The following is a 24,273-nucleotide window of genomic DNA, read 5'->3' on the forward strand; positions in this document are numbered from 1 at the left end:
CCCTTCTCGAAGATTTGTATGAATTGGAGACCCTCAGCGTGACGCTGACCGAAGCCGGCAAGATCACAGATCTGAAGCTCTACCCGAGCATCAGAAAACTTTACGTTGAGTTCACGCCGGATCATTACGTCATGAACTTCATGCTGCGTTTCATAGAGCGGTTGCACGAGCTACTGGATCTGCATGTCGCCGTCATAGGGAATTCCAAGAACGAAGTTTCCCTCGGGCTCCGCGACCTAGACCCTTTCGTTCTCAACGAAGTGAGCAGGTTGGTTTACTCGGCGAAATTGAGCGGTGTTCCGTATTCCCTCGCTGGCCACGTTCTCAACAGGGATGACTTCCTGGTCCATCATGATATCATAGGCTACCTATTGAACGACTTCTTGTATTTTGAGAGGGAGAACCCTCGGATTAACTTCCTGAGTGACCCCGAGGATTTTGAGAGAATCCGCCAGCCCTATAATTATATTGACTTTGAGGATATCGATGGAGATGTCAAGGAGTTCACGGACATTTACCGTCCGGGTGATATTGGGCTCAAAATCGTCTCTACGTTTCGTTCGTTGCCGATGCCTGTGATGTCTGCTCTCTCGTCTTTGGTGGAACTAGATTTCACCAAGTGCCATAGCGTTTACTCGTCGAAATCATGGTGGTCTCTGGCTGACTCCTCGCCAGCTGTCCGCAGCTTGGCCCTGCCGACTTGCGCTATAGCGAGTTTCGATCGCAACCTCCGGATTCCGCACATGTCCGAGGATATCTTGAAAGCTCTTCGAAAGCTTCGCCTAAAGGACCTCCATTTGGAGTCGGCAGGAACTAGTTGCCGCTCATGTGAGGTGAAATTCGAGGCATTGTTCGCCAAGTTCCTCGGCGATTTCAAGCATCTTGAGGAACTCACACTGGATGTCGGTTCGGTGGGCAAGAAGTTCTTCCCGGCCTTGAGGGAGCCATGCTGCGTCAGGACACTCAGAATCAGGGCATGTATACTCAAGAGCTTGACAGGAATAGAAAGCTTCATGAAGAATTGCATTCATTTGCGGCACTTCAAACTAGAGTCGAGCAATCTCCCGCTTGCCTCGTCCAATCTCTGGAATGCGCTCAGCGATTCGAAGTTGACGCAGCTCTGTCTCGCTTCTGATAAACCAGATGCGATAAACCTACGGGTTCTGAAGCTCAACCTGAAGCAAGTTTTGAGAGCTCTTGACGTTCTGCACATTCATGGAAGGTACGTGGAGAACGTTTGGAGGTTGCGTCGGCTTCTGAAGAAGGAGGTCAAGAGGGCGAATCGCTCAAGGGAATGGAATCCGGTGCAGCTAGTTGACGTGAGGCAAGGCTCACTTGGCGGCATGCATACCGCTCGAAACGCCAGCCTCCCCGGGCGAACTCTGTGCTGCACGAAGCATTTCATCGCCGAATTCAAACCTGTCGGCTGGAACACCAATCCTTGAATGGATCATTTTGCATCCCGAAGCTAGTCACCTTATGGGCTTACACAGAAGATAAACTATCCTTCTGTCGTGTTCCGAAAGATACACGACCAATGAGGCCCTTGTATTATAAAAATTTTTCTGTGAAAATAAAGTTCCTCATCAAACTCCTCCTAATATTTAAAGAATGGATGCATGGATCTCGCTTGAGTGGGTCGAATCTATGGAATATGGTGCCCAGTCAAACAAGCTCGTCCAGAATTGTCGCAGGATATTTTACAGATTCGCGCAGTGAAAAGGGTATCGAGCACGTGAACTTCATCCAATCTTCATCCGGGAAGATATGAGAATAGAACGCTCGGCGCAAGTGGTTCCCGAATTCTTTCAAGCTTGCCGCGGTAACGAAACTCACTCGTAGGCTGTAACGCATGAGGCCCGATATTCCGGCTCCTTCAAGTTAACTCTGAGGATGGCGTTTTGTGAAGCACCGACATAGACCGACCGAGATACTTCATCGGAGAGATCCCGCTTCTCTAGCGAAGTCGAGCGATCTCGTGAACAGGGCTTGCTCTAGAGAGTAATCTTCTACATCTTCTTCCGCTACGTGAACGAATCCTAATACTGATCCTAATACATGAATCCGGAGTTCGCAGAATCTTCCAAAAGCTCACCCGAACCAGGCTCCTCTTTGATTTCGTTAAAAGATTAGGTCGGACTCCGGCCGTACCGCTCGATTGTCTCTGACCCGCTTTTCGCGGATTTCTCCGAAATTTCCGATTGGACGCTCTCAAGCCGAGCGGAGCACCCTCTGTCTTCGCTAACTCTTCACGGTAACCCTGTATTCCACTGCACTGAATGCATGTAAGATGAGTGATGGATTGTTAGTCTAAGGAGTACCCTCGCGGGACGAATCAAATGCAGAATAGAAACGTCTTTTGGGTGGGGCGAAGCCCCGCTAACGGGAGACTAGGACTCTCGGATGAGCCGAACGACAAGGGATCCGGCTCTCGCTGCCGGACTCGATTGAGCGGGGTTTCTTCAGACGAGCCATGACGCGCGAACGAGGTTTCTCTACGAAGAAGATCATCTATTTCATTGCTGTCATCAACTCAGTGCAGAACTTCACGTCTCTCGACGCCGAGCAACCTGCAGACATCGTCACTCACTCGGCAGTTGCCGGGACCCGCAGAAGCACTTCCTCCGCGGAGCCGTGAAGCTGTCTCCGATGACTTGTCTGCAGATTTCGGGATGCAATCTCGCGGGAGCTATTTTGCGGTTCCTTATCAGTCGGACGATAAGGGTTCATAATCAAAATCGAGGCTCTTTTCGATCAAGTCGGAGAGTTAATTCGGGTGAGACCGCCCGTCGAGCAGAACTCTGCTTCGCAGCGTATCCAGTGGAGTAAAGGTAGACAATTCTCACGAGCGCGTCAGATTTACTCTCGAAAGAAAAGCTCCCGCTCACGATTCAATAGATCAATGCCGAGATGAGGCTGAATAGCTCGACGCGGCCAGTGTTCAGCGGCCAGGACTCGATCGAGGGGTCGCTACCGAACGCGCGCGGATGTTTTCGGTCACCGTTCTTCATATCACCTAGGCATAGACGGTCCTCTAATCCCCCAAGCGGGATAGTCCGCGCTCGTACGCGGGTCGTCGCGTTTCGGAGAGGGAGTAGAGGCTCTGGATAGAGATCATTGACTACGCTGAGAGATCCTCCGCTGACCCCGGCACCGTCCTCGGCTTTGAACCACTCGCGGAGGGAGCCGTCGCCGGAAGGCGCTACCGAGCTTGAAAACCGACTCCAAGACTCTGTTCGAAAGTCTTTCAAGTGTTTATTTCACCTTGGGTCGGTATGTATCTTTAAAAAATAACAATAACAGTAACAACATGTATTGGGGCATGCTCTTATTCTTTTCCTCCGACGGGGTGAGGGGTGGGGGATGCGTTCTGTCAGATGGGGTGTGAGCTGACTCCATCGATGCTGCTGACAGCCTTTTCGTTCCGGCAGTGGAGCAGGTGGTATCGCCCTCCCTATTCTCCGCATAGTTTGCACACACAAGTCGCGGTTGGCTCATGAGAGCTTGGCGTCGAGCAGGTGAGGTGGTGGAACCCGTGTGCTTCGAATCGTGTTGTCAGGTGGCGATCTCGGTTGTGGCTTCCTTTCCATGATTTTCCTGAAGGATTCTCGCCAGAAGGCGGAGGAATCTCTGCGGTACACCGATCTCGGCAAGCTTCTGAACCACGATGTCTCTCGCACCGGTATCGAACGCCACTCTGAAGTCTACAAAGACGGCGTATACATGACCACCGGGGGCTTGCGTTGATTGGTGAATGTAGCTCAGCAGGATCTCACAGGCGGAGAGTGTGCTCTTCCCCGACTGAAACCCGTGCTGCTCTTCTGGCAGTTGGTTTAGTGCCTCCAGGAAAGCTGTCAGTCTTTTGGTCAGGAGTCCGGCCAACAGCTTGTAGGGACAGCACTTCTTAGCTATTCCTCTCCACGAGGAGGTGCTCAGCCGGTCACCTTTCCCCTTCGGGATGAGGAGTTCCGCATCTCCCCAGCTGAGAGGGAGCTCCGCCCTGAGGAGACAGGCATTGAACAGCCGGGTCCAGCACGGAATCAGAGCCTCGGCTTGTCGCAGGTGCTCGTTTCTAAACCCGGCTGGGCCCACAGCTTTGTTGTTTGGTAGGCGTCAGATCGCTCCGGCCACCTCTTCCACCTCGAAGTCTCGCTCCAGTTCATCTCTCAGGCTCTCGATCCACTCCGGCCAGACCGTCGGGATAGAGTAAATGCTTCGCGGAATCGAGTTGTCGAGCCCGAGTAGGAGCGAGAAGTGTCTAGTGAGATCCTTCGACGGTATCTGGCAGGTCGCCCGAGGTTTGATGGTCGCACTGAGCCACCGATACGGGGTTGCCTCAGCCTTTGCGATGAGACTCTGTTCCTCTCTTTGGTGGTATTCCTTCTTTGTTCTTCGATGCGTTTTTCTATATACAATTCGCGCTTCTCTGTACTCTAGACTCTGGACAGAGACAGGGCGCTCCATCAGAATGTCCCGCATCGCGAACATGTGGCGTCGTGCGGCGTAGCATTCCGCATTGAACCATCGTCTGTCTCTTCGTTGCCTAGGGGGTTCGCTGGAGTCTCTTAAGGTCTCCGATAGTCTTCCAGCGTAGTCGTCGATGTTCAGTTCCGCCGCTGATTCCAGAGGAAAGAACGCGTGTGAATCTTCGAGTAGCTTGGAGTCGTTTAGCTTCTTGGGGGGAGGACGGGGTCGAATCTCTCCCCGCTGACTTCTTTCTAGTTCAAAAGTGGAAGTCGACTATCCGGTACGAACTCCGAGTGAGAATCCACGGTGGCGCTCATGTGTTTGCTCTCTCGACCCGCAGAGAGCAGAAGGAGGTGAACGGAACTCGCTCGCTCGGCGCTCCTGATGACCGCGAAGCCTCGGTGCTTGATGCTGTTCGAATTCCGAGCTCTTCGATAGGAGTGCCGAAGGGGTCTTAGAGTGAAATTTCTCATCCTGTGTCCAAGAAACCCCTTTTCCAGTCATCATGTTCCCAGAGACTTCATGCTCCGTCAGTGAGCCTTCCGCGACACCGAGGCAGTCGTCTTCCCCAGAAAATCCGTGAGTTATGTTCCCCATACTACAAAGTATCAGATCAAGCTCTGTGGCTCAACTCATCAGCTGATTGGGGCATCGACTCTTTCAGGAAGCGGATGTTGGATCTGCCAACAGAGATTATTGATCACGTGACGAAATATCTCGATCAAAGATCTCTCGTCTCTTTCGCGCTGACAAATCATCGACTCAGGAGAATTTGCCAACGAAGACGAGTTGTCGACCTCTCCAACTGTTGGTTCGACCCGAGGAGTATCAGAATATTCCTGGAAGATTGTCGCGATCTAACCGACCTCAGTGTCGTCAACACCACGCTCTCAACGAAAGATTTGCTGCATATTCTCCGGAGGTTACAGAAGCTGGAAAGTCTCAGCACAACGATCAGAGAACGCGGCGAGAGGGGCGACCTTGAGCTGTATCCGAGCATCAAAAAAATCTACGTCGAGTTCTCTGCCGCGGGGAACGTTACGAATTTCACAATGCGTTTCTTGGAGCACTGCACAAACGCCGAACATTTGCAGATTAATGTAATCGGGACTGTCATGGATCGATGGTGGGTGATCCGCGGCTTAAGTCCAGTGTTCCTCGACAATCTTAAGACCATCGTCCTCTCCGGGGATTTTTCGAGTCCTGCTGATTTCCTTCTGATACGAATCTTCAGCGAATCCCCCGGATTCCACGGGGAATTCCGACGCCTGACGCGGGACACATACTGGTTCGAGCGAAGCTCGAGGAGCGAAGTAAATCGAGGCGGTACACCGGAGCCTGAATCGCTCGCCCGACTCTACCGTGTTTTCAGATTCGAAACACACCCACAGCTCCCTCTGGAGCTCCCGGATTTATCCCGTGATGGACAAATAGCTCTCAAGGTCGTGTCGCGGGACTTCAATGCCGGCCGCAGGTTCCCTCTGATGAGCGCTCTCTCTTCGCTGGTGGAGCTGGACCTCACGCGCTGCCACCTGGTTTATTCATTGGAGTCGTGGCGGTCGCTGGGCGACACACCGTCAACGATCCGGGAGCTAGCCTTGCCGGGCTGTGCATTGGTTTTCGGAAACCGGGCGGATCCTTCCTTGGACGGAAGTTCTCTGTCGGCGATAAGCCACCTCAGGCTGAGAAAACTCCACGTCGAATCGACGTCGAAAATTTGCCTCTCTTGCAACGTGATGATTCCGGGAGTATTCACCAGATGCCTCAGTCACTTTGAAGAGCTCGAGGATCTCACCCTGAACGCGAGGTCTATCACGAGGGATTTCTTCGAATGTTTGGAGCGGCCGTGTTCGATGAAAACCCTGAGGATCAGGTCGCATATCTCGATGGGTGTGAGGGGATTACCCGCTTTCATCGGTCTCTGCAAAAACTTGCGGCATTTCAAGCTTGAAGTTCCCAACTTATCTCTGGGCTCCATGGAAATTTGGGATGCCGTCGAAGGTTCGAGCTTGGTGCAGTTTTGCATTTGCTCCGATAGTTTGAAGACGATAGACATCGGAATGCTGAGGCTACGACTTCCTCGACTCCTGAGTCAGCTCGACGTTTTTCACCTTCATGTGCACAGAGCTGAAAATTCGGCGGAAATTCGGTCCGTTCTCACTGAAGAAACTAAGAAGGCGAACACCTTGCGGGCCTACAACCCGGTTGTGGTCACCGACATCTCGGCCGCGCCAATCGGCGAGAGATTGTCGGAGGTTCTTTGTCCTGGACGTAGTCTCTGCTGCCTGAAACACTTCGTTGCAGGAGTCAAGCTAGTCGGTTGGGATATAGCATGAACTCTCTTCTCGGAGTCGACCACCGAAATTCTTCCCCGAGTTGGAGGAGCCTGTTTCTCGCGACGACCCTTTTCTGCGCTAGTCGAACCAAGACGACTTGGGAAACTCCGATGAGACTTTCGCCACAGATGCGGAAGCCATGATCTATGGATGTTATGTGATAATCGTCGACAGGGATGATGATTGTGGGTGTTATAATAAAATAATTATGTATATAATGTGCCGGAGATAAACGTGTGAATTTCTAAATGGAATTATGTCTGATATACCCTTCCATGGGGACAATAATTTGGTGGAATCGGAATTTAGTCTCTTCTCCGTCTTCTCTACTTCACTTGGAGGCTGTCCGAGCAACTTTTTCCCTGAGTTCTTTTTGGCCGTGACACGCTAACCGCATGCCGGAGCTCGAACTTCGATTGGGCGTCTTGAATCTCAGGTGTCTTTGATTCCATCCCAGCTGTCTTTCGTTGCATCATACGTGAACATATACCCATACCAATGCAGATTCATACGGAGACGAGCCTTGAACTCAGAGGTAGAGGGGAGCACGAAACTCCTCGGCGATACCCTGAGACTTCGGGCGCCCTTGATGATGATTTAGAACCGACGGGTGGTCGAGTGGTTAGCGCGTTTGTCACGACTCGTGCAAACGTGCATAGCCGCAACGACGCCGCTCGCGCGGGAGGCGGTGTGGGTTCGATCCCTGCTGCCGGAAAAATATGCAGGTACTCGGCCTTGATCCTCCTGGGTACATTTGCTCTATGGATCCGTCCTCGGAAGCAATGTGAATAACAGTACCCGGGACGTTAAACCTTGGCTGTGTGGATCAGCCCGAAAAAGTTTTTTTGATGATGATTTAGAGCTTGGAAGTTCAGGCATTTATAACCTACATCACTTCTTCTCCTTTTTTTTGCGCACAAAGATTGATTGATGGATAGATAGATTAATGATCATTGAATTCTCGGTTTCTCTCGGTCCCCGAACGAAATCGATCGTTGCACCCCTCAATTTCACCTTCTAATAATGAATTGATGGAGCGTGATTAATGATAAATGCCTGAACTTCCGAGCTCTGTAAATGATGATTGATGATCCTCGGCATGGGGCTCTTTGGACTGTTCTCGCATGCCCTCTCACCTACCGTCGGTCGCAGAACTCCCGAATCTGAGTGCGAGATTACGCACCTTACCGTCTTTCGAAATTGCACGACTTTCATGATCTTCACATGTTGGAGTTCCGTTCGGGAATCGCTGCGCTTCCAGCCTGGCGACAGGCGCCTCGTCATATACTGTGCTTCGGCATCTGAACAAGAAGAACTTCCAAAAGCCTATTTCCAACATCAGATTTATCGGCCATCGGGCAGGGCCATTGACTCGGCGATCAAAGTTTTCCAGAGGCTTCAGAATTTCTTCGGAGATCTCATCGGAGCGGATTGAAAGTTCGGTTACACTCGTCGTTCATCCGTCGATGGTACTCCTCTGCAATCCTACCGTACTTGCGCCAATCCGTTTCGGAGAAAGCTCTGCGTCGGATCGTTCCTCTCCTCTTCACCACCGAATACTGAATTGTCGACCGCAGCATTGTCGCTCTTTGCTTCCAGCGTTCCGCCGACCACTCTCATAGGCTGGGTGCTCCGTCCCCTTGTCGGTCGCCGGGAATCGCGGAGACCGATGGATGATGCCGAGGCACAAAATGCTACAACACGCGGACTATTCCACACGGAGGGCGATTTGCTGCTCACGGAAAAGAAGCACTCCCATCAGAGTGCCGAGGGCTCGGGAATTTCAGAGCCCGAATCTCGAATGAATTCGCGAGAGCACGAGAAAAGTGGACATTGTCTTTGCTTTTGAACTGCCTCGCTTTATTTAGCACTTTTTTTCTAATATCTTTATACAATCCTCGTCCATGATCGGAGCTCTTGGCAGGGGTTCATGAGGCTTCCATTTTCAAGGAGCTCTTCGTGGCGTCTGTTGATTCAGCGTAGACGATGCTCGTGCACCGTAAGAGCGCTCCGGCTCCTCGTTGTCGTCCTCAGAATCCTCGTCGTCATCGTCATCATCGTCATCGTCGTAGTCGGAAGGCCAACAGAAGGGCTCCGTCGACCCCAGCGCGACCCGAGCTCCAGCTCCGGCAGTCGAAGAAGTCGGTGGTCGGCTCGACTGGCTCTTGCCGAATCCCGGCGGCGCGCCCTTCGTGGTCATAAAACTTATAGTCCCCTGTGGTCTCTCAGCGGGTTTCCGCTCTTTCGCCCGATCGATTCCGTGACGCTTATCACATTCTTTCCAGAAGGCCTCGATGAATCGTCTCGACGCTTCTTTCCTAGCCTCCTGCTCTGCTTCCAGCTCCTCCTTCGTTCGCTTCGGCTTCGGGGGCATCCTTGACTTGAGCATGTTGCGCCGGAGTACACGGTGCGAGTTGATCGGCTAGAACGGAATCGGATCAAGTGATGCGAATGGGAGTTTCACAGGTCTTCTTATATCATTCGGATTACCTACAGCGGGGTGATCCGGAGAGAGAGTGTCGCTGCCTCTCTTGCGACGAAGTTAATTGCCATCGGGGTGCCGGAACGCGCTCATCGAGAGGGTGGGGACGCATCATCAGGAATGCAAAGGTTCTCGCCACGATTTCTTGCCGATGCCGATCTTTCTTGGAAAGAAGGCACCAGGTCTTCTGGTGACGAGCGCCGCGGAACGAGAATATCATGGACCATCGATTGCCCGCATCGATCGGGTCGAACTCCTGGCACGACTCAGACTGTTCTTTTCTCCCGCTTCCCTCTTCTTCGCTCGCGACCCCTGCACCGAATGTTCTCACTCTCTTGGATTGCCCTTTCACTACCGCTAGATTAGATGTGTTCACGTCAGATGGGATGAGCGAGCAGCATATCGAAATTCATCTTCTCGGTGTCGATATTGCACCCTACTCTCCCTCTGGGTTCTCTAAGGTGCATGAGAGATGCGAAGCCGGAAACCACGAGCATTGGGATTAGAATGAATCGGTGCGAGTCAGAGCTTGCGAGCGATGTGTTCAGTTCGGGCGTGAATCTTATTGTGATCATCGTTTCGATTCAATAAGGATCACTCCAATCGCAGCTGAAATTCTCGGCTCGCAGCTCTGCACAGCGAAACTGTCCGTGGAAGAATATTTGGCTCTGATCGAACAGTCTTTCATGGCCGTCTACCTGATTTGAGCACCAGTCTCTTTTTCTCCGCGGAAGGCCTCAAGAAGTTTTGAGCCAGGCGACGGTAACTTTCCGAGGACAGCAATCCGGAGATTCGGAAACGAAGGATGTTCTCGAACCTCGACTCAAAAATGTTCATGGGGGGAAACTCGCAGCGTGTGCCCGCGAAAGAGCATGTCAGAGGATCTCGATGAGGATGCTCTACACCAGTGTTCCCGAAACTTTTTTCCGAAGGCCCACCTCAAATTCACCATTGCCCCAGCGTGCCTCACCTCTCATAGGCTTCTAAATAGGGGAGAAAATTGTTTCCACGCTCTGTAGGCGAGGCGTCCGCACGTTCGGGAGGACAACTCTACGATGTATTTTAGGCACCGTGTTGATGGAGCTGAGAAGACTTCATGGAAGAAACCTTGGATTGCATCGAAGTCGTCGATGAATCCATGCAACACCGAGGAGGCCCTGTCGTTCGACGGACACCTGTGAGCTCATTCTATGGAGAGGAATTTAGAGACCTTAACAGTGGTATTCCAGCTGTCGATACAATATCAAAGATCCATCAAGTCTCGCTGCGAAGAATTGAAGCACTCAACACTAGATTCGATGAGCATCTTTAGAGATCGGACCACGGACTACGGATTGACACCTCAGAGTTTCCAGCATTCTGTGTTCTGACCAATAGCGTAAGCGCGAAATATAATTCGACTCGAGCTCGATATTCGATATATGAGCCTCTCATTCTGTCTCTCGGATCTTGGTATAGCGGACGACGAAGCAGCAAGTCAAGATCCGGGAGTCTGTATAGCCGACAGCCGACCATTCCCCAATCTCGATCCCGTCGTTCGCGGAAGGTCAGGCAAGAAGAGAGTTTAGTAACGCGGGAGGTTCCCTCTATCTCTCTAGAACTATATCTCATCATCAGAGCAATCTTGAGGTCGTTACGACAAAAGTGAAATATGCTTATCATTGCCTAGATGCTGATAATCATCGAACGACCGATAGTGAGACTTCCCGTCGGCTCCATCCATATCGTGTAACATTCATACTTCAACAGATGCCGGCTCAAAAACGCTCACGAGTTAATGGTGAGATTCTGATTCAATTTCGAGACCAATTATCCCCCCGTGTCCGCGAATCGTCCGTGACGAAAATTAATTGAGCTGCATAAGATGATGAGGATTCGAAACCGCTCAAAGCTTTCTCAATGAGGTCCGGTCAAAAATTTCTAGTTGCGCTCGAAGCAGATCGGACCATTGGAAGCGACTCGATCTCCGGCTCGCCCCCTCAATCGAAAGCTGACGGAAAGGGTAGAGCGGAAGGTAAATTTGAGCGTGCGAGGAGGCTGCTGATATTTTTGACGCTATCCCGTATATAGTCGGTCCCCTATTTCCCGACAGATCCGATATGGAAAGAATTCGAGAAAATCCACCGTGATCGCGCGCAGTGCAAGGATTGTCGGAAAATCTTGTCGACCGGAAAGGGAAGCTACACTGGATTGCGGGGACATCTTGCGATGCTTGAGAAGAAAGGGAGGGTCGTCAATGGCCTTCAATTCAATGATCTTGCGAATCCTATTCTGGCTCGCCCGGCTAGGTCCAGTCAGCGATCATATAGCTCGACGCCACATAGATTCCGAAGCGGAGTAAGTTCACGTCGCGACAGGCGAATTCTTTGGGGTGCTAGATATCCGGCGCATACCTGCATTCCAACCATGGTATCCGACTAAAGCGTTCCGAACTTCGAATACTCTTCGACGCCGAAAATTCACAGGCGCGTGAAAACCGATCTCAAGGAAGCATTTGCGAAGCTGAAAGAGGAGGGGGCTGTGTTTACGCTGACCGCGGACGAATGGAGCCACCAGAGGGAGAGATTCGAATTGAAAAACATTGGTAGCTAGAAATTTTCCATACGCGCTGGTGGTCGAGTGCTTAGCGCGTCTGTCACTTCCCGTGCAAACGTGCTCTTCACGAAGCGACGCGGGTTCGATACGTCCAGCTGGAAAAATATGCCTCACGGGATTTCCTGAGGGAACAGCAAGTATTCGGCCTCAATCCCCCGGAGTAAATTTGCTCGAGGGCGTCCTCGGCGGCAAGCTAAGATGATGCCCGTAAGGCAAAACCTTGGCTGTGAGGTGTAGCCGGGAGGGGTACAGAATCCCGTTGTGAAATCAAGAGTTGTGAAGTCCGACGAGGTTTGTCCAATCCAGGTGTCACCTCACACTGCTCCCGTGACCTTCCGAAACTTGGCGGCAAATCCGTGAATCGTCCCTCGAGGTTCTCGGATCGAGCTACCGCGGCGAACATCCAGGAGATTCTGCTGAGAACTCTTGCCGACCTTGACTTAGATATCGCAGATATCAGTGGTCTAACCACTGACGGCGCTTCAGTGATGATAAAGTTGGGTAGGAACCTGCAAAAGGCTGTGGCTCCGAAGCCATTCTACCATCAGCTTTGTTCAGCGCACGCCCTCCACCTTGCCGTGTTAGTCACCCGGCTAAAATCCGTATTTTCACGGAATTTTCCCCATTCGCCTCTTTTTGCCCGATTACTCCGAAACGAGCGCCGGGAGCCCGTTTCTGAGCTCGGAATCTGGAAGCTGACGCCGAGAGCTTTCGATTGCACCCCTTGGTCGTCCGATTCGGCCTCAGAGACAGGAGAAAACGTTCATCCTCAAAGTTTTCACCCAATCCCATCGAGGAGGCACACGGATATAGCGATTCAAGGTGACACTCTTTAAGGAAGATCGGGTATCGAGAGATCAATACGAACTATAGTCTCCCATAAAGATTTCGACTTTATTCAGTCATTAGCTCCATCCGCCTCTGACTCAGTTTATCTAAGACAATTTCTTGTTAAAGCAAGATGCACCCCTTCGATTTTCCCGGTATGATATCTAATGGTTGGGGGACACTTGAGACTTCTAACTGACATAGTATCAAAGGTGCGTCTCGTGTAGAAGTACTAGAACGCAGTATTAGAAAACTGGGGTCCCCTATTTTCAAAATCTCAGAAGAGGCCGATTCGGTCGAGGGGTCTCAAACGAAAGCTCTCGACGAGAGCTTCCAATCGCGCTATCGCTCGACTCTGTAGCTGCAGCCGTTCTCGAGATAGAAGGGCTTGAAGGAAAAACTCCTTCGGGCGTTTTCTGGGACCACGAGGTGCGATCGGATCCGGGACCATGCGGAAAATGTCCCTCTCGAAATTACCTTCAAAATGAGACCCAACTCGATCGGATCGGCTTCGGCGGGCAGATTTTCCACAGGTTTTGCCCAGACCCTTTGGAATCTAATCCCCCGCTCTGATGATTTTCCTTGACGGCCTACTAGTTTCTATTTGTCTGTTTTGTTTTGATTTTTGGCGCTGGCGGAAGGGGGAAGCGTAAGATATTTGCGCCCAGCCTCGCTGTCAATAGTCTGGCAATCAAAACCGATTTCTGATTAATCTAGGCTCCCCGCGTCGGATACTTTGTACATACCCTGGTGCGATTCGTGGAAAGGAGTAGCCAGAAGCGAGTCTTCACGGAAAGACAATACTTGTTTGTGCGGAAGTTGAATTCTGAAGAGGAAGTTCGGCAGCACCCAATACGGATTTTTCGTTTGCATCAATCGCGGAAACTACTTTTGTTGTCATGACTGACGCGTTTAACATTGATCTTCATTATCTAGCTCCGGATTTTGCGGTCATCGATATCGAACGCCCCAGTTCGCTCCCGACCAGGGGGTTATTCGGTATATCGTTGTGATTTTTCGCCCTATCTCCGTCTCCTCAGAATCACGGCGTCGCTCCTAGGGTGCAGCCATGGAGGCTGCTGTCTTAAAGGTAGACAAGGCTAGCTACACGAGGTCTGACTAGTTTCCGTCTGGCTGGTGATGGGAAACGCTTGCGACGTCGCCTCCGATGCTCCTATTCCTGATGATACAAACGAGTGTTCGGTACGAGTCTGCGAAGAGGTCTGGATGAGAGTCCTGCTCCGAGCCCGAATGAGCAGCATACGAATACGACTGACCGGTCGGAGACATTGACGCCTTCGATAGATTCGGTGGAGCCCCATGCTGGCGACGCGGCGGAGCTCTCCACGGCGTCCGAGCTTCCTTCGAATCAGTCAGAAGAAATAACCGCGATGGAAGATGCTTCACTTACAATTAGAGAATTCGACAGATACTTCGGTAGTTGAGACCATCCTGTCCCTTCAGCACGACCGATCGATTGCGGTTTTCTGGCAGACAAGTGTTATATCATGTAAAGGTCAATCCCGCCAAGCGAGCATCGATCTCATCGGCGACGTTCATGCATGGATGCGGCATTGTGATTTGCGACGAGTATTCAGAAAACTTTCCTCGTGGGGAGTTATTGCTTTGCGAACACAAAACGTTCGAATCTGATCGCGGCTCAGGGGCAGTGATGTTTCCCCGTGAGCAGTGGCGGATCCGGAATTTTTTTGCTGTTGCTGGAGGAACGGAATGCTACTTTGCCCCACACAGGCAAGCCAATTTATAGCGAAGTATCGAGTTATGAGCTGCATTTCTTAGCGCTTCGGCGCACATATCGAGCTTGATTCCGCAGCTAACAAAGAAACCTCATAAGACGAGTGTATCCAAGATTGAGGGAGTCTTTCACGGCATATTGAACAACTTATCGCGTGAAATTCGTTCGCCTATTATTTGATCCGAATGTTCATAACCGACTCGATACGCTCATAGATATCACGATGTGTGTTTATCAGGGCGAGACTCGTCAACCTGCTCTCAATCATGGTTGTTCTTAAATACGTTTTCAGACGTCTTGGTGTCGAAAAGAAAACGCTCTGCTGACGCCACGCTGATTGGCGAGACTCAGTAAGAAACTATCGTTAGGATAAACATCCGAATCCGCGGAGCTCAATGCACCCAAGGGTACATTGTCGTGTAGTTTATCTCGGCTGGATTTCCACTTTTGCTGCCAATGCAGAATTTTTCATGAAGTTTATCAAGTCCAACTTCGCTCATCAAGTTGTGATATCTCGAATGCAATGAGCCGACAACGTTCCGAATATCCTGACCCAGCGGGGCGAGTACGGTCTGTGGGAGCACGGAGGCCAAAGGCCTTGTGGCACTGGATTCGTCCGTCTTGAACCGGTCCCGTAGATCCTGCTTGATCTCATCTAACAGTAGACTGAAAATCGATGCCCGACAGGACGCTTCGACGGATGACGTCTCGTCCGACAGTCAATTCGTTCTGTACGGTCTCCCTTGTATTTAGCGCGTTCGAAGCCGAAATTCTCAAGTGCTCCTTCAGAACAGCATTGCCGTTCTCAGCCAACACTCGCAGAAGCTGTCTGAAGTTGCCCTCGTTGTGTGTTCCATCTTCAGAAGAGCACGAGCCATCGATTCTTCCATCGTCTCGGTGGCCTCTGAACGAATCTGTCCTTCTCTACTTGAATAAGACGCTCGGTGTCAATTCGATTGTCGATACGACGCGAAAAATTTTCATGAAACGCGATGAAATGTTATCTCCCATGCGCTGCGATATGATAGTAAGCCTCACTGTGAGCTTGAAGAGCGCCCTCTTTACCCAGGACCCAGGAGCCTCGCGAACTTCGTCAGTGGGCTCTTCACGGGTCTTTCGAGTTTGGCTCTCTCCCGATCAGCGAGTAATTCTGTGGCGAAATACGGGCAGTACAGGCAACACTGAACTCGTGGGGCGGTTTCCAGTGACTTTTCATAAGCTGATAAGGCGTTTCATCAACGGGGCGTTCAGAATTCGATATGAAAATACCTATGTCGTTCTCTGGAAACACAGTATTCTCGTCAGAGGCGCCTTCGTCGATGATGGATGATGGGGGTCACTTCCACCTCAACTTCAAAGTCCGGATCGGGATCTCTCTCGCTGGTCTCGACGCCGCTCGCGCGGGAGGCGGTGCGGGTTCAATCCCTGCTGCCGGAAATATATGCAGGTACTCGGCCTTGATCCTCCTGGGTAAATTTGCTCTATGGATCCGTCCTCGGGAGCAATGTGAATAACAGTACCCGGGACGTTAAACCTTGGCTGTGTAGTTCAGCCCGAAAAAGTTTTGGCCTCAGTGAGAGTGCTTTCGGACAGAAGATGTACATCCCTCCTGCGTTCGCCTCCTCAAGGAGTGGCAAATCCCTAGTCAAAAAGGTATCACGGAATGTGCCTCCCCCTCGGTGAGGGAACATCACCGGAGGACAGCGAGACATCAGCTTGAGGAAATCAGAATCAAAGAGTGGTATAAAGAAAGGGAGGTTGTGAAGAAATTCTCGGAGTCGCTCCAATCCCGCCCTGAGATTACCGCCGTGATTCTGTTCCGTGTGCAACGTGTTAGATAATCTTTGTGAACGCACAGGAGGATCCCATTCCCGAGCATCCGATCCCCCGACACTGTTTGGAGCTCGGACCATTCGACAACAACGGCGTCGGATAATCCCGCGCCCAAGGATCATTTAGATGCTGTTGCTCAAATCGATAGTGCTGATCTCGCTATGGGCCAAGTACGCCGGCTGCTCCCAATCCATTCTCGACGTACTGCGCCAGGAAATAGATTATTCGACATGGAATGAAGATCTGGAGCCTGTCCTTGCCAACTTGACTAAACAGATGCGGAGACAGATCCTTCCATACGCCCAGGAGGTTCTCTACGATGACGAGATTCCGCAAGAGTGTCTTCAGAGTTTTCTAAGGATCGCCTCAGGGCTGAACGATGGAAAAGTATGGGCAATGAGATGTGAGTGTCGGGATCAGCGTGACTCATTCCCCAATTCGCGGTGCCGCGACGCAGAAAGAAACGATTTCGTGGAAAACAAAGCCATTAGTTCAAAGCATGCTCCTTCGTCTTGCTCGATCTAATTAGAGCGAAAGATTCTCGAGGATTCTCCACGGCTCCTCCCGGAACACGGGGAAAGAGATTTTATAGAAAACTTTGCCTTTTTGCAGTCTTGGACTCTTCTGGCGGTATCCTACCCGGCATGCTCGATGGTCGTCTCGCTTCAATGGGCAGCTACGACCAGTGTCTACGGATTCGAGCACCCGAGAAAAATGATCCAAAGAAGGTGGGAAAATAGACAACAGCGAACACCGCGAAAATATTTCCTCATTTAGTCTGCTATGGGATCTTCATATCAGGGACCATGTGAAGTTATCATGCATCGTCCCCTCATGACGGTACGATTCCCGTTCTTCCCCTGCCCTTCTCCTTCTCCGCCGGGAATCAGTGCCCCCGACGCTCCTTCCTCGGATCTTGGGGAAAACTCGGGCATTCCTAGGGTCTCTCACCGATACGTCGGTATATTATATCCAGAGCTATTATGGCAGCACTTTCTCGCTGATGCTGAGGATTTCGATTTGAGAAACCTCTCGAAGAGCTCTAAGTCGTTGGCGCCAGACAGAAGTGGAATCCGCCTGCATCTAGGGCATTCGTACGCCGTGGTCAAGCAGTCCTATATTCCCCCGTGAAATTATCGCGACAAATCGGCTGGTCAATCTCCCCGTGGTGACCGCTCATGTAGACTCTCTCAAGAGGCCCCTAACAGTCCACAGGTGCCTATCTGCCTCCAGTCACACCTCGTTTCCGTGCCGTTTAATGCTGTTCATTCTCTGACAAGTAGCGCAGATTTATGATCGATGCTCCAGAACCCCGCTGTCTATCGACATCGACACGAAATTATAGCATGCGGATGTCTGCTCTCTATGACTCGCCTGAGCTCGGCTAAAATCATTATTATTGGTTTTTTCCTCGCAGGTCGCCTTCGCAGGTCAATACTGCACAGCTTCAATCCTGATGAGACGACAACCGCTCTTACACAGGACTCTCCCCAGCTTCATCCAGCAGGACCCGAGAATTTGGGTGAGCCTAGTTGAAAATTCTGCCTCTCCGAGCTTTCCGGGGAAGACCGACTATTGCTTCCTCGTTCAATTAGATCCCGTCCATGGAGTGAGGTCATGCTCCGCGACGGCCGAGTCACGTGCCGGCGTCCTCGGTCCGAAGGGAAGCCTTTTTCCGCAAACAGTATATGTGCATAATTTGTACGCTTGTTACGGATCAGATGATCACGGAGCGGGGCCTCTCACGATGAAAGCAGTATCGAGTTCTCGGATGGAAAACACGCTCGAGATGTGAACTGACCCTCGGAACAGTTCGACAGTGGAGGCGCGGAAACACGCTTCCTCCCTGGATTCGGTCCCGTAACAGAATCTCCAGTGATGCCTCCCGCGAGCCTCCGAACTATCCTCATTTTTGGCACGTGTTGACGCTTCTCGAATCGAACGATTCCGATTTTACGGAAGGCTGCAGTTGCAGTCTACAGCGATGACTCCAGAATTGTTCTCGGCGGGGAGCTCTCCTCTCTCTGATAAGGTCCGGCCCTGCGCTGCCAAGTTTGCTCCAAGACAGGTCAGAGGAGAGCTCCCGTAGAATTCCTAGATCTTAGTCGGAGATGGAGAAGAACTGTCTCAGGATCACCGGAGAGTCGAAGCAGGTGCATGTCTGGTGGGAGAGAGATTGGGGGAACCAGGGCACGTGCCCCCGGCGCCAACCCCAAGGAGGCGCTCACGGGAATCCTCACGAAGCAAGTCAGCCCCGCCCGAGTCTTCTGCTTCGGAACGCTCGAATACCGTGCAGGTTCCCCGTGGGGAATACGCTCTCTGTCTTTCTCACGACGCGGATTACCCCCGTCGTGTCCAAGTGGTGAAGTCTCTGAAGAGGAAAGCTTCGAGACAGAGGGGTCGCATTTCCGTACTGGGCGCCGAATGGGCTCGGTGCGCCACTGAGTCGAAGACACCGGAAGACTTCCTCGATGCGAGTCAGCTCGATCCGCTCTTTCCGGAAGCCTTCCGTCGATTCTCCGAGTCTATTCTTCCGTCTATAACTCGGGCCGTCGTATGTTCGATTCGTGCCTGACTCCGATCTATACCGAAATTAACGAGCACCAGACGCTTTCTGACTGCCGATAGCCGGAAAGCAATACGCTCTCTTCCGTATGATTCGAATCCCTCCAACTTGCTCCGTCGAGACGCCTGACGATGCCGGTAGGGGGCGGGGCAAGCTGGAGACTGGCGGAAACCCTATACCAGGGGTGTCAAAGAGGTGGTCCGCGGGCAACCAGTGGCCCTGAGTTTCTTCGTGGCCCGCGGCCGATCCTCGGGAATTCCATAGGATAATATCCTTGTAATTTTCGAATCGCGAATAGAAAGAGTCAGCTCCAAAAAATCGAGAATCGATTGTGACCCATCATGCATGTACATATGTGTTTCCCTCCAGCTTTCCGCTCTCCGCTCAAACAACGTGAATCAAGCATAATGTCGAAAAAAACTTCGAATGTGGCCCGCCGGCTTCTCCCTGTGCTCCTCCGTGGCCCACCGAAGATTTGACTTTGACACCCCTTCCCTATACGAAGGAGAAAATTCGTGAAATGAGAAAATTATTCGCCCTAAGGAACTTCTCGGCGGAGGGGATGTGTCTTATGTCCTGGACCTGGTAGAGAAATCTCCCGTCGGATACCGCGTGGGAATATGTCTGCCATCAACTTGCGATTCCTCGGTCATTTCTCATCTAGCAAAAAAATGTGAGTGCCGACTCTTATTCTCTTAGATGGAGACTCGATGCCACATAGGAAAGCCAGTCATTCCCTTGGTGAGCTTAATTTACAATAATCCCAGTCCTCACTAACAATTACACCACATGTTCTTGCTTCCAGTCGTCGGGAAATACGGAATCAGCGCGGATGTTCTAGGATGCAGGGATCAAATCAAGGGACGACCACCGAGCACCGGCACCGTAATATGTGGGTGTGTAGCTCCGGAATCCTTATTTCAAATACTCTCCTAATTGTGACCTGATTGGGGAATATTGTGCCCCCAATCGATATATCATATGAGAGTCGAGTAGAGAGGGATTGGCGACAGGAATGAATGCGATCTTTGTTCGTCTTCGATATAACCTGAATAGGGAAGTCGGTGCTATAGGTGTCGATACTCTTACCGAATCCTGGGGAGGAATCATGGATTTTCTGAAGAATGCCTACTCCCGTCCATTGCAGAGTCGTAATCGGAATCTTGACTGGCCTGCTAATACTGGGCACCACGGTTGACATTTTCTGCGGCAACGATACACGAGGCAGGTATCGTAGAGCGAGAACATCAGTGCTCATTGATAATGCAATCAATGGGTCAGATAGCATCTAAAGGTCTGAGATACTGAGCAAAGGTCCTCCTAGCTCGAAATCATTCTCCGTACCGTCCTTCAATATGAAGTCGTTGGATCAAAATTCGAGCAGACAATTAATTTAGCGGAACTGTATCTTCTTATGCCATCTTATCCTCTCCCTCGCCTCCGAATCCGAGTAATCCGATTCCCGATCTAAGAATGGCTAATTCGGTTCTCAAGGTCTCGTTCGAGTCGCTCGATGTTTTTCGGCCCGCGCAAACTACCTGAAGATCACCAATACCACCCTGGTGCCCGAATCGAGGAGCTTAGATTGTGTGCACGGGATTCGAGCCCTGAGCGCACTATGGATTCTCTACGCACATGTTTTCGTGAAAGACTGGGGCAATACGGGTAGGTCTTATCGAACGCTTCTCTCGGTCTCCTCCTAATGAAAGCTGCCTCAGGAACTCACTGCTCCCTTCGCTTTCCAGATAGCGCGCTGACCGTCGCCTGGATGTTCAAATCCCCATCCGGCGTAATAATTAATCAGTCCTTATTGGCCTTGGAGACATTCTTCGCACTTCTCGGCTTCACAATGTACAGAATTATCGCTCACGTGCGGAAGCAAACTGATGCAAGTATTTTCCGGGCGAAATGGATCCGATATATGTACACGGATTGCGAGGAGTTGTGGGGAACGCAACGACCTTCCTCCTCCAGATGTCTGCATGGAAGCTCGCGTTGATAGTGATCCTGCGTCGCGCGGTCAGGTTCATTGTTACGGGCATGGGAGCCATGGCCGTATTCTATGTTCTGCCTCTCATTACCTCGGGACCAAGCATCGACTATATGTATCCGTACCTTGAGAAATTTTGTAATGTGAGATGGTGGTCGTATGCCATTTTCATTAACAATTTTTGGACAATGGAAGAAGCCTGCGTCGAGAACCAGTGGTACGTGAGAGCCGATCGTAATGAAAGCCGAGATCCTGAAAAAAGAACTCGCATGATAATTCCGCTCCACCTCGTCCCAGGTACACCGCAGCAGATATGCAGATTGTTTGCATACTCATTCTACCCATCTGTTTGCTAACTCGGGAGCCAGGCAAGAGCATCCGAATCCTTCTATGTCTCGTCGGGGGCTCGATGGTGTACGTTGCGAGTCTGACGTATTACTATGGCGCGCCTCCGATATTTTTTCTGCAACCGGAGCGAGTTATAGCGGTAAGCACCAGTTTGAAAAACATGGAAATGTGTGTGTTCCAGCTTGGGTTCGGCAAGTAAAGCGATGAGTTTCCTTCAGACATTGCATTTGGCTTTCCACATGCACACGCATAGCCTCACCCACCTGAGCCCGGCAGCCGTCGGTGTTCTCGGTGGATATCTCATGGACAAATATAAAGATGTCGATCTCGGGAGCACTGTGTACAGAGCCGGTTGGATCTTATACAGTGCCCTCATAATCGCTTTCGGAATGGGTGAGTGATATCGATAGTCATGAATGCGACCAGGTTGAGGGGCGAGTCCCCCTATGTATTCAAGATTTCGATGGGCTGAGAAAATGTACCGTAGGTTCCTCGTGACGGATAATGAATCTTCGGACGATTCTCAGACCCCGTGAACGGGAGGCTGTTCCATAAATGATAATCGAGGACGCTTGCCTTCTCAGCGTCCTGCATCTGGAATGATCGGGGTTACGCCTCAGTATCGGAGTCGGTACTATACGCAGCCATATCCAGACCGTTGTGGGCTGCGAGCCTCATCTGGTTGATCTACATGTGCTCATGTGGGAGAGCTCGTGAGTTGCTTCCGATGTTTCAAATTTGGGGACGACAGTGGGATGTTAAGTCAATATCGACAGATCCAAGGGCTCGAGAGAATGTGAAGTATCCCGCCCCGATGGTGATGGGGGATTATCTGAACTAACTTCAAAACATAATTCTGCATATTCTCATCCTTCTAGGCTTAATCCGCTGGTTCCTGAGCCGTCCGAATTTCATCGTCCTCAGTCGATTATCCTTGAGTTTTTACCTGATGCAGTGGCCGTCCCTGTGGCTTTCTATGTTCTCCACACGGAATCCGTATTCCGCCTCTTATTACCAGCATGTGAGTTAATACCGAGAGTTCCAGTCTCAATTCCAATGATTGTCTCCATTCCGAAGATCAAAGGAGAGGATCCGATAGCGGAGCTCTGCACCCGCTCAGGAGATGAAAGCTCGAGCTTCGAACGGGCTGTTGAGACTCCCTGGGATAGAGTTGGAAGGAGGCGTCAGGGTTTCGGCGGAGAACCGGCGGAGAACCGGCGGAGCACCGGGGAGTCGCCCTCACAATAGATCAATCTCCTGGAAGGGTAAAGATCGGGAGAACCTGCGACGACTGCTCCGTGGCACTGAGCACTGACTACGATCAGATGAATGCTCCATGCCATCAGCGTGGTGAATGATGGCCGAGATGCCGAAATTTTCCCGCCTAATCTGCGCCACGTCTGCCTCGCACAATCTAGCGAATCGCCGCACTCGCATGGCGTCGAATGATCGAGAACTCATATAAGGCCTCCCGATTCCCTTACAGCTCCGCGAATTCGTCGCTGATGCGACGTTCATCGTCCTGGGGGCTTGGTGTCTGGTCCTATTATTCGAAGCTCCGGCAACAGCTTTGGATTCGTTGGCTTTCCAATCAGCGCGGAAGAAAGGAGAAGCTAAATTGAGAGAAGAAGCTGCGACGAAACTCGAAAACATGCATCCGATTCCATACCGACTCTAACTTTAGGGGGTTTTCCACTCCGAGGAGCTCGGATATGAATAAGTGAATAAAGTGATATTCGCAGCCGCAAGAGAGCATCATGCTGTCTCTTTGATCGCTTCGACTCTCGGCTGCCCCGCAAGTCATCTGACATCGATTCATCAGACGAACTTGAAATCTGGATTTCAACCGGAAGATGTCTCGGATCTCAAGAAGCGATGGAAACTCGCGAAACATGAGTGTTCGCGGAATCTCAGTAGCTATCGGATGTGAAATGGGGTACATGGATGTGTACTCATTCCAATCATGGTATCCGATCAAAGCGTTCCGAACTTCGAATACTCTTCGACGCCGAAAATCCACAGGCGCGTGAAAACCGATCTCAAAGGAGCATTTTCGAAGCTGGAAGAGGAGGGGGCTGTGTTCACGCTAATGGCGGACGGATGGAGCCACCAGAGAAAGAGATCTCTTGGTAAACATTTGAGTTTCGAATTGAAAAACATCGGTAGCTAGAACACTTCCATACGCGCTGCTGGTCGAGTGCTTAGCGCGTCTGTCACTTCCCGTGCAAACGTGCTCTTCACGAAGTGACGCAGGTTCGATACGTCCAGCTGGAAAAATGCCCCACGGGATTTCCTAAGGGAACAGCAGGTATTCGGCCTCAATCCCCCGGAGTAAGTTTGCTCGAGGGCGTCCTCGGCGGCAAGCTAAGATAATGCCCGTAAGGCAAAACCTCGGCTGTGAGGTGTAGCCGGGAGGGGTACAGAATCCCGTTGTGAAATCAAGAGTTGTGAAGTCCGGCGAGGTTTGTCCCATCCAGGTGTCAACTTACACTGCTCCCGTGACCTTCCGAAAGTTGGCGGCAAATCCGTGAATCTTCTCTCGAGGTTCTCGGATCGAGCTACCGTGGCGAACATCCAGGAGATTCTGCTGAGAACTCTTGCCAACCTTGACTTAGATATCGCAGATATCCGTGGTCTAACCACTGACGGCGCTTCAGTGATGATAAAGTTGGGTAGGGACCTGCAAAAGGCTGCGGCTCCGAAGCCATTCTACCATCAGCTTTGTTTTGCGCACGCCCTCCACCTTGCCGCGATAGACACCCTGAAAATGTCAGGAGACGCGGATACGGGAGCGTCTGACCTGGGTGCTGAGGAGAATCTCGATCCTCGGCCAATGCAATGGGTAGACATACCCGGGGACGGTGAGAACTACCCAGAGACGATAGAAGGTGAAACTCCCTCGGGACTTTCTCTAGCAGCTCATGCATTGTGTGCAGGTGTTTTGACTCCTTATTCTGGTAAACCGGATAGTCTTCCATAGCTCCGCATGCTCCTGATCCTGGTGTTGGCATCGAGGACTCACTTGAGTACATCGTCGAGAGCGACATCGACACTGAGTCTGTGCCAAGATCG

The 24,273-nt window shown here is 51.3% G+C and overlaps 1 protein-coding gene across 1 annotated transcript; it reads left to right on the forward strand.

The window, feature by feature from the left end:
- Positions 1 to 16,423: 16,423 nt before the first annotated feature.
- On the forward strand, positions 16,424 to 22,879 carry LOC100902584 (nose resistant to fluoxetine protein 6-like). Its single transcript, XM_003741840.1, has 13 exons — positions 16,424 to 16,700; positions 16,910 to 17,025; positions 17,715 to 17,819; positions 19,407 to 19,536; positions 19,669 to 19,755; positions 20,358 to 20,528; positions 20,609 to 20,751; positions 20,838 to 21,070; positions 21,151 to 21,340; positions 21,420 to 21,594; positions 21,786 to 21,914; positions 22,080 to 22,222; positions 22,688 to 22,879. Exons 1-13 carry the CDS (start codon positions 16,424 to 16,426, stop codon positions 22,877 to 22,879), a joined length of 2,091 nt encoding a protein of 696 aa, XP_003741888.1.
- The last annotated feature ends 1,394 nt before the right edge of the window (positions 22,880 to 24,273 follow it).

Source organism: Galendromus occidentalis, unplaced genomic scaffold, assembly GCF_000255335.2.
Source record: "Galendromus occidentalis unplaced genomic scaffold, Mocc_1.1 scf7180000077209, whole genome shotgun sequence".
NCBI classification, from domain to species: domain Eukaryota; kingdom Metazoa; phylum Arthropoda; class Arachnida; order Mesostigmata; family Phytoseiidae; genus Galendromus; species Galendromus occidentalis.

Bases quoted from the DNA above. Each gene is read 5' to 3' on its own strand.
- LOC100902584 (XM_003741840.1), top strand. From the start codon at position 16,424: ATGCTGTTGCTCAAATCGATAGTGCTGATCTCGCTATGGGCCAAGTAC. The intron at 21,595-21,785 runs GTGAGTGATATC...TTGCCTTCTCAG, and splicing joins CATAATCGCTTTCGGAATGG to CGTCCTGCATCTGGAATGAT. The intron at 21,915-22,079 runs GTGAGTTGCTTC...TCATCCTTCTAG, and splicing joins GTGCTCATGTGGGAGAGCTC to GCTTAATCCGCTGGTTCCTG.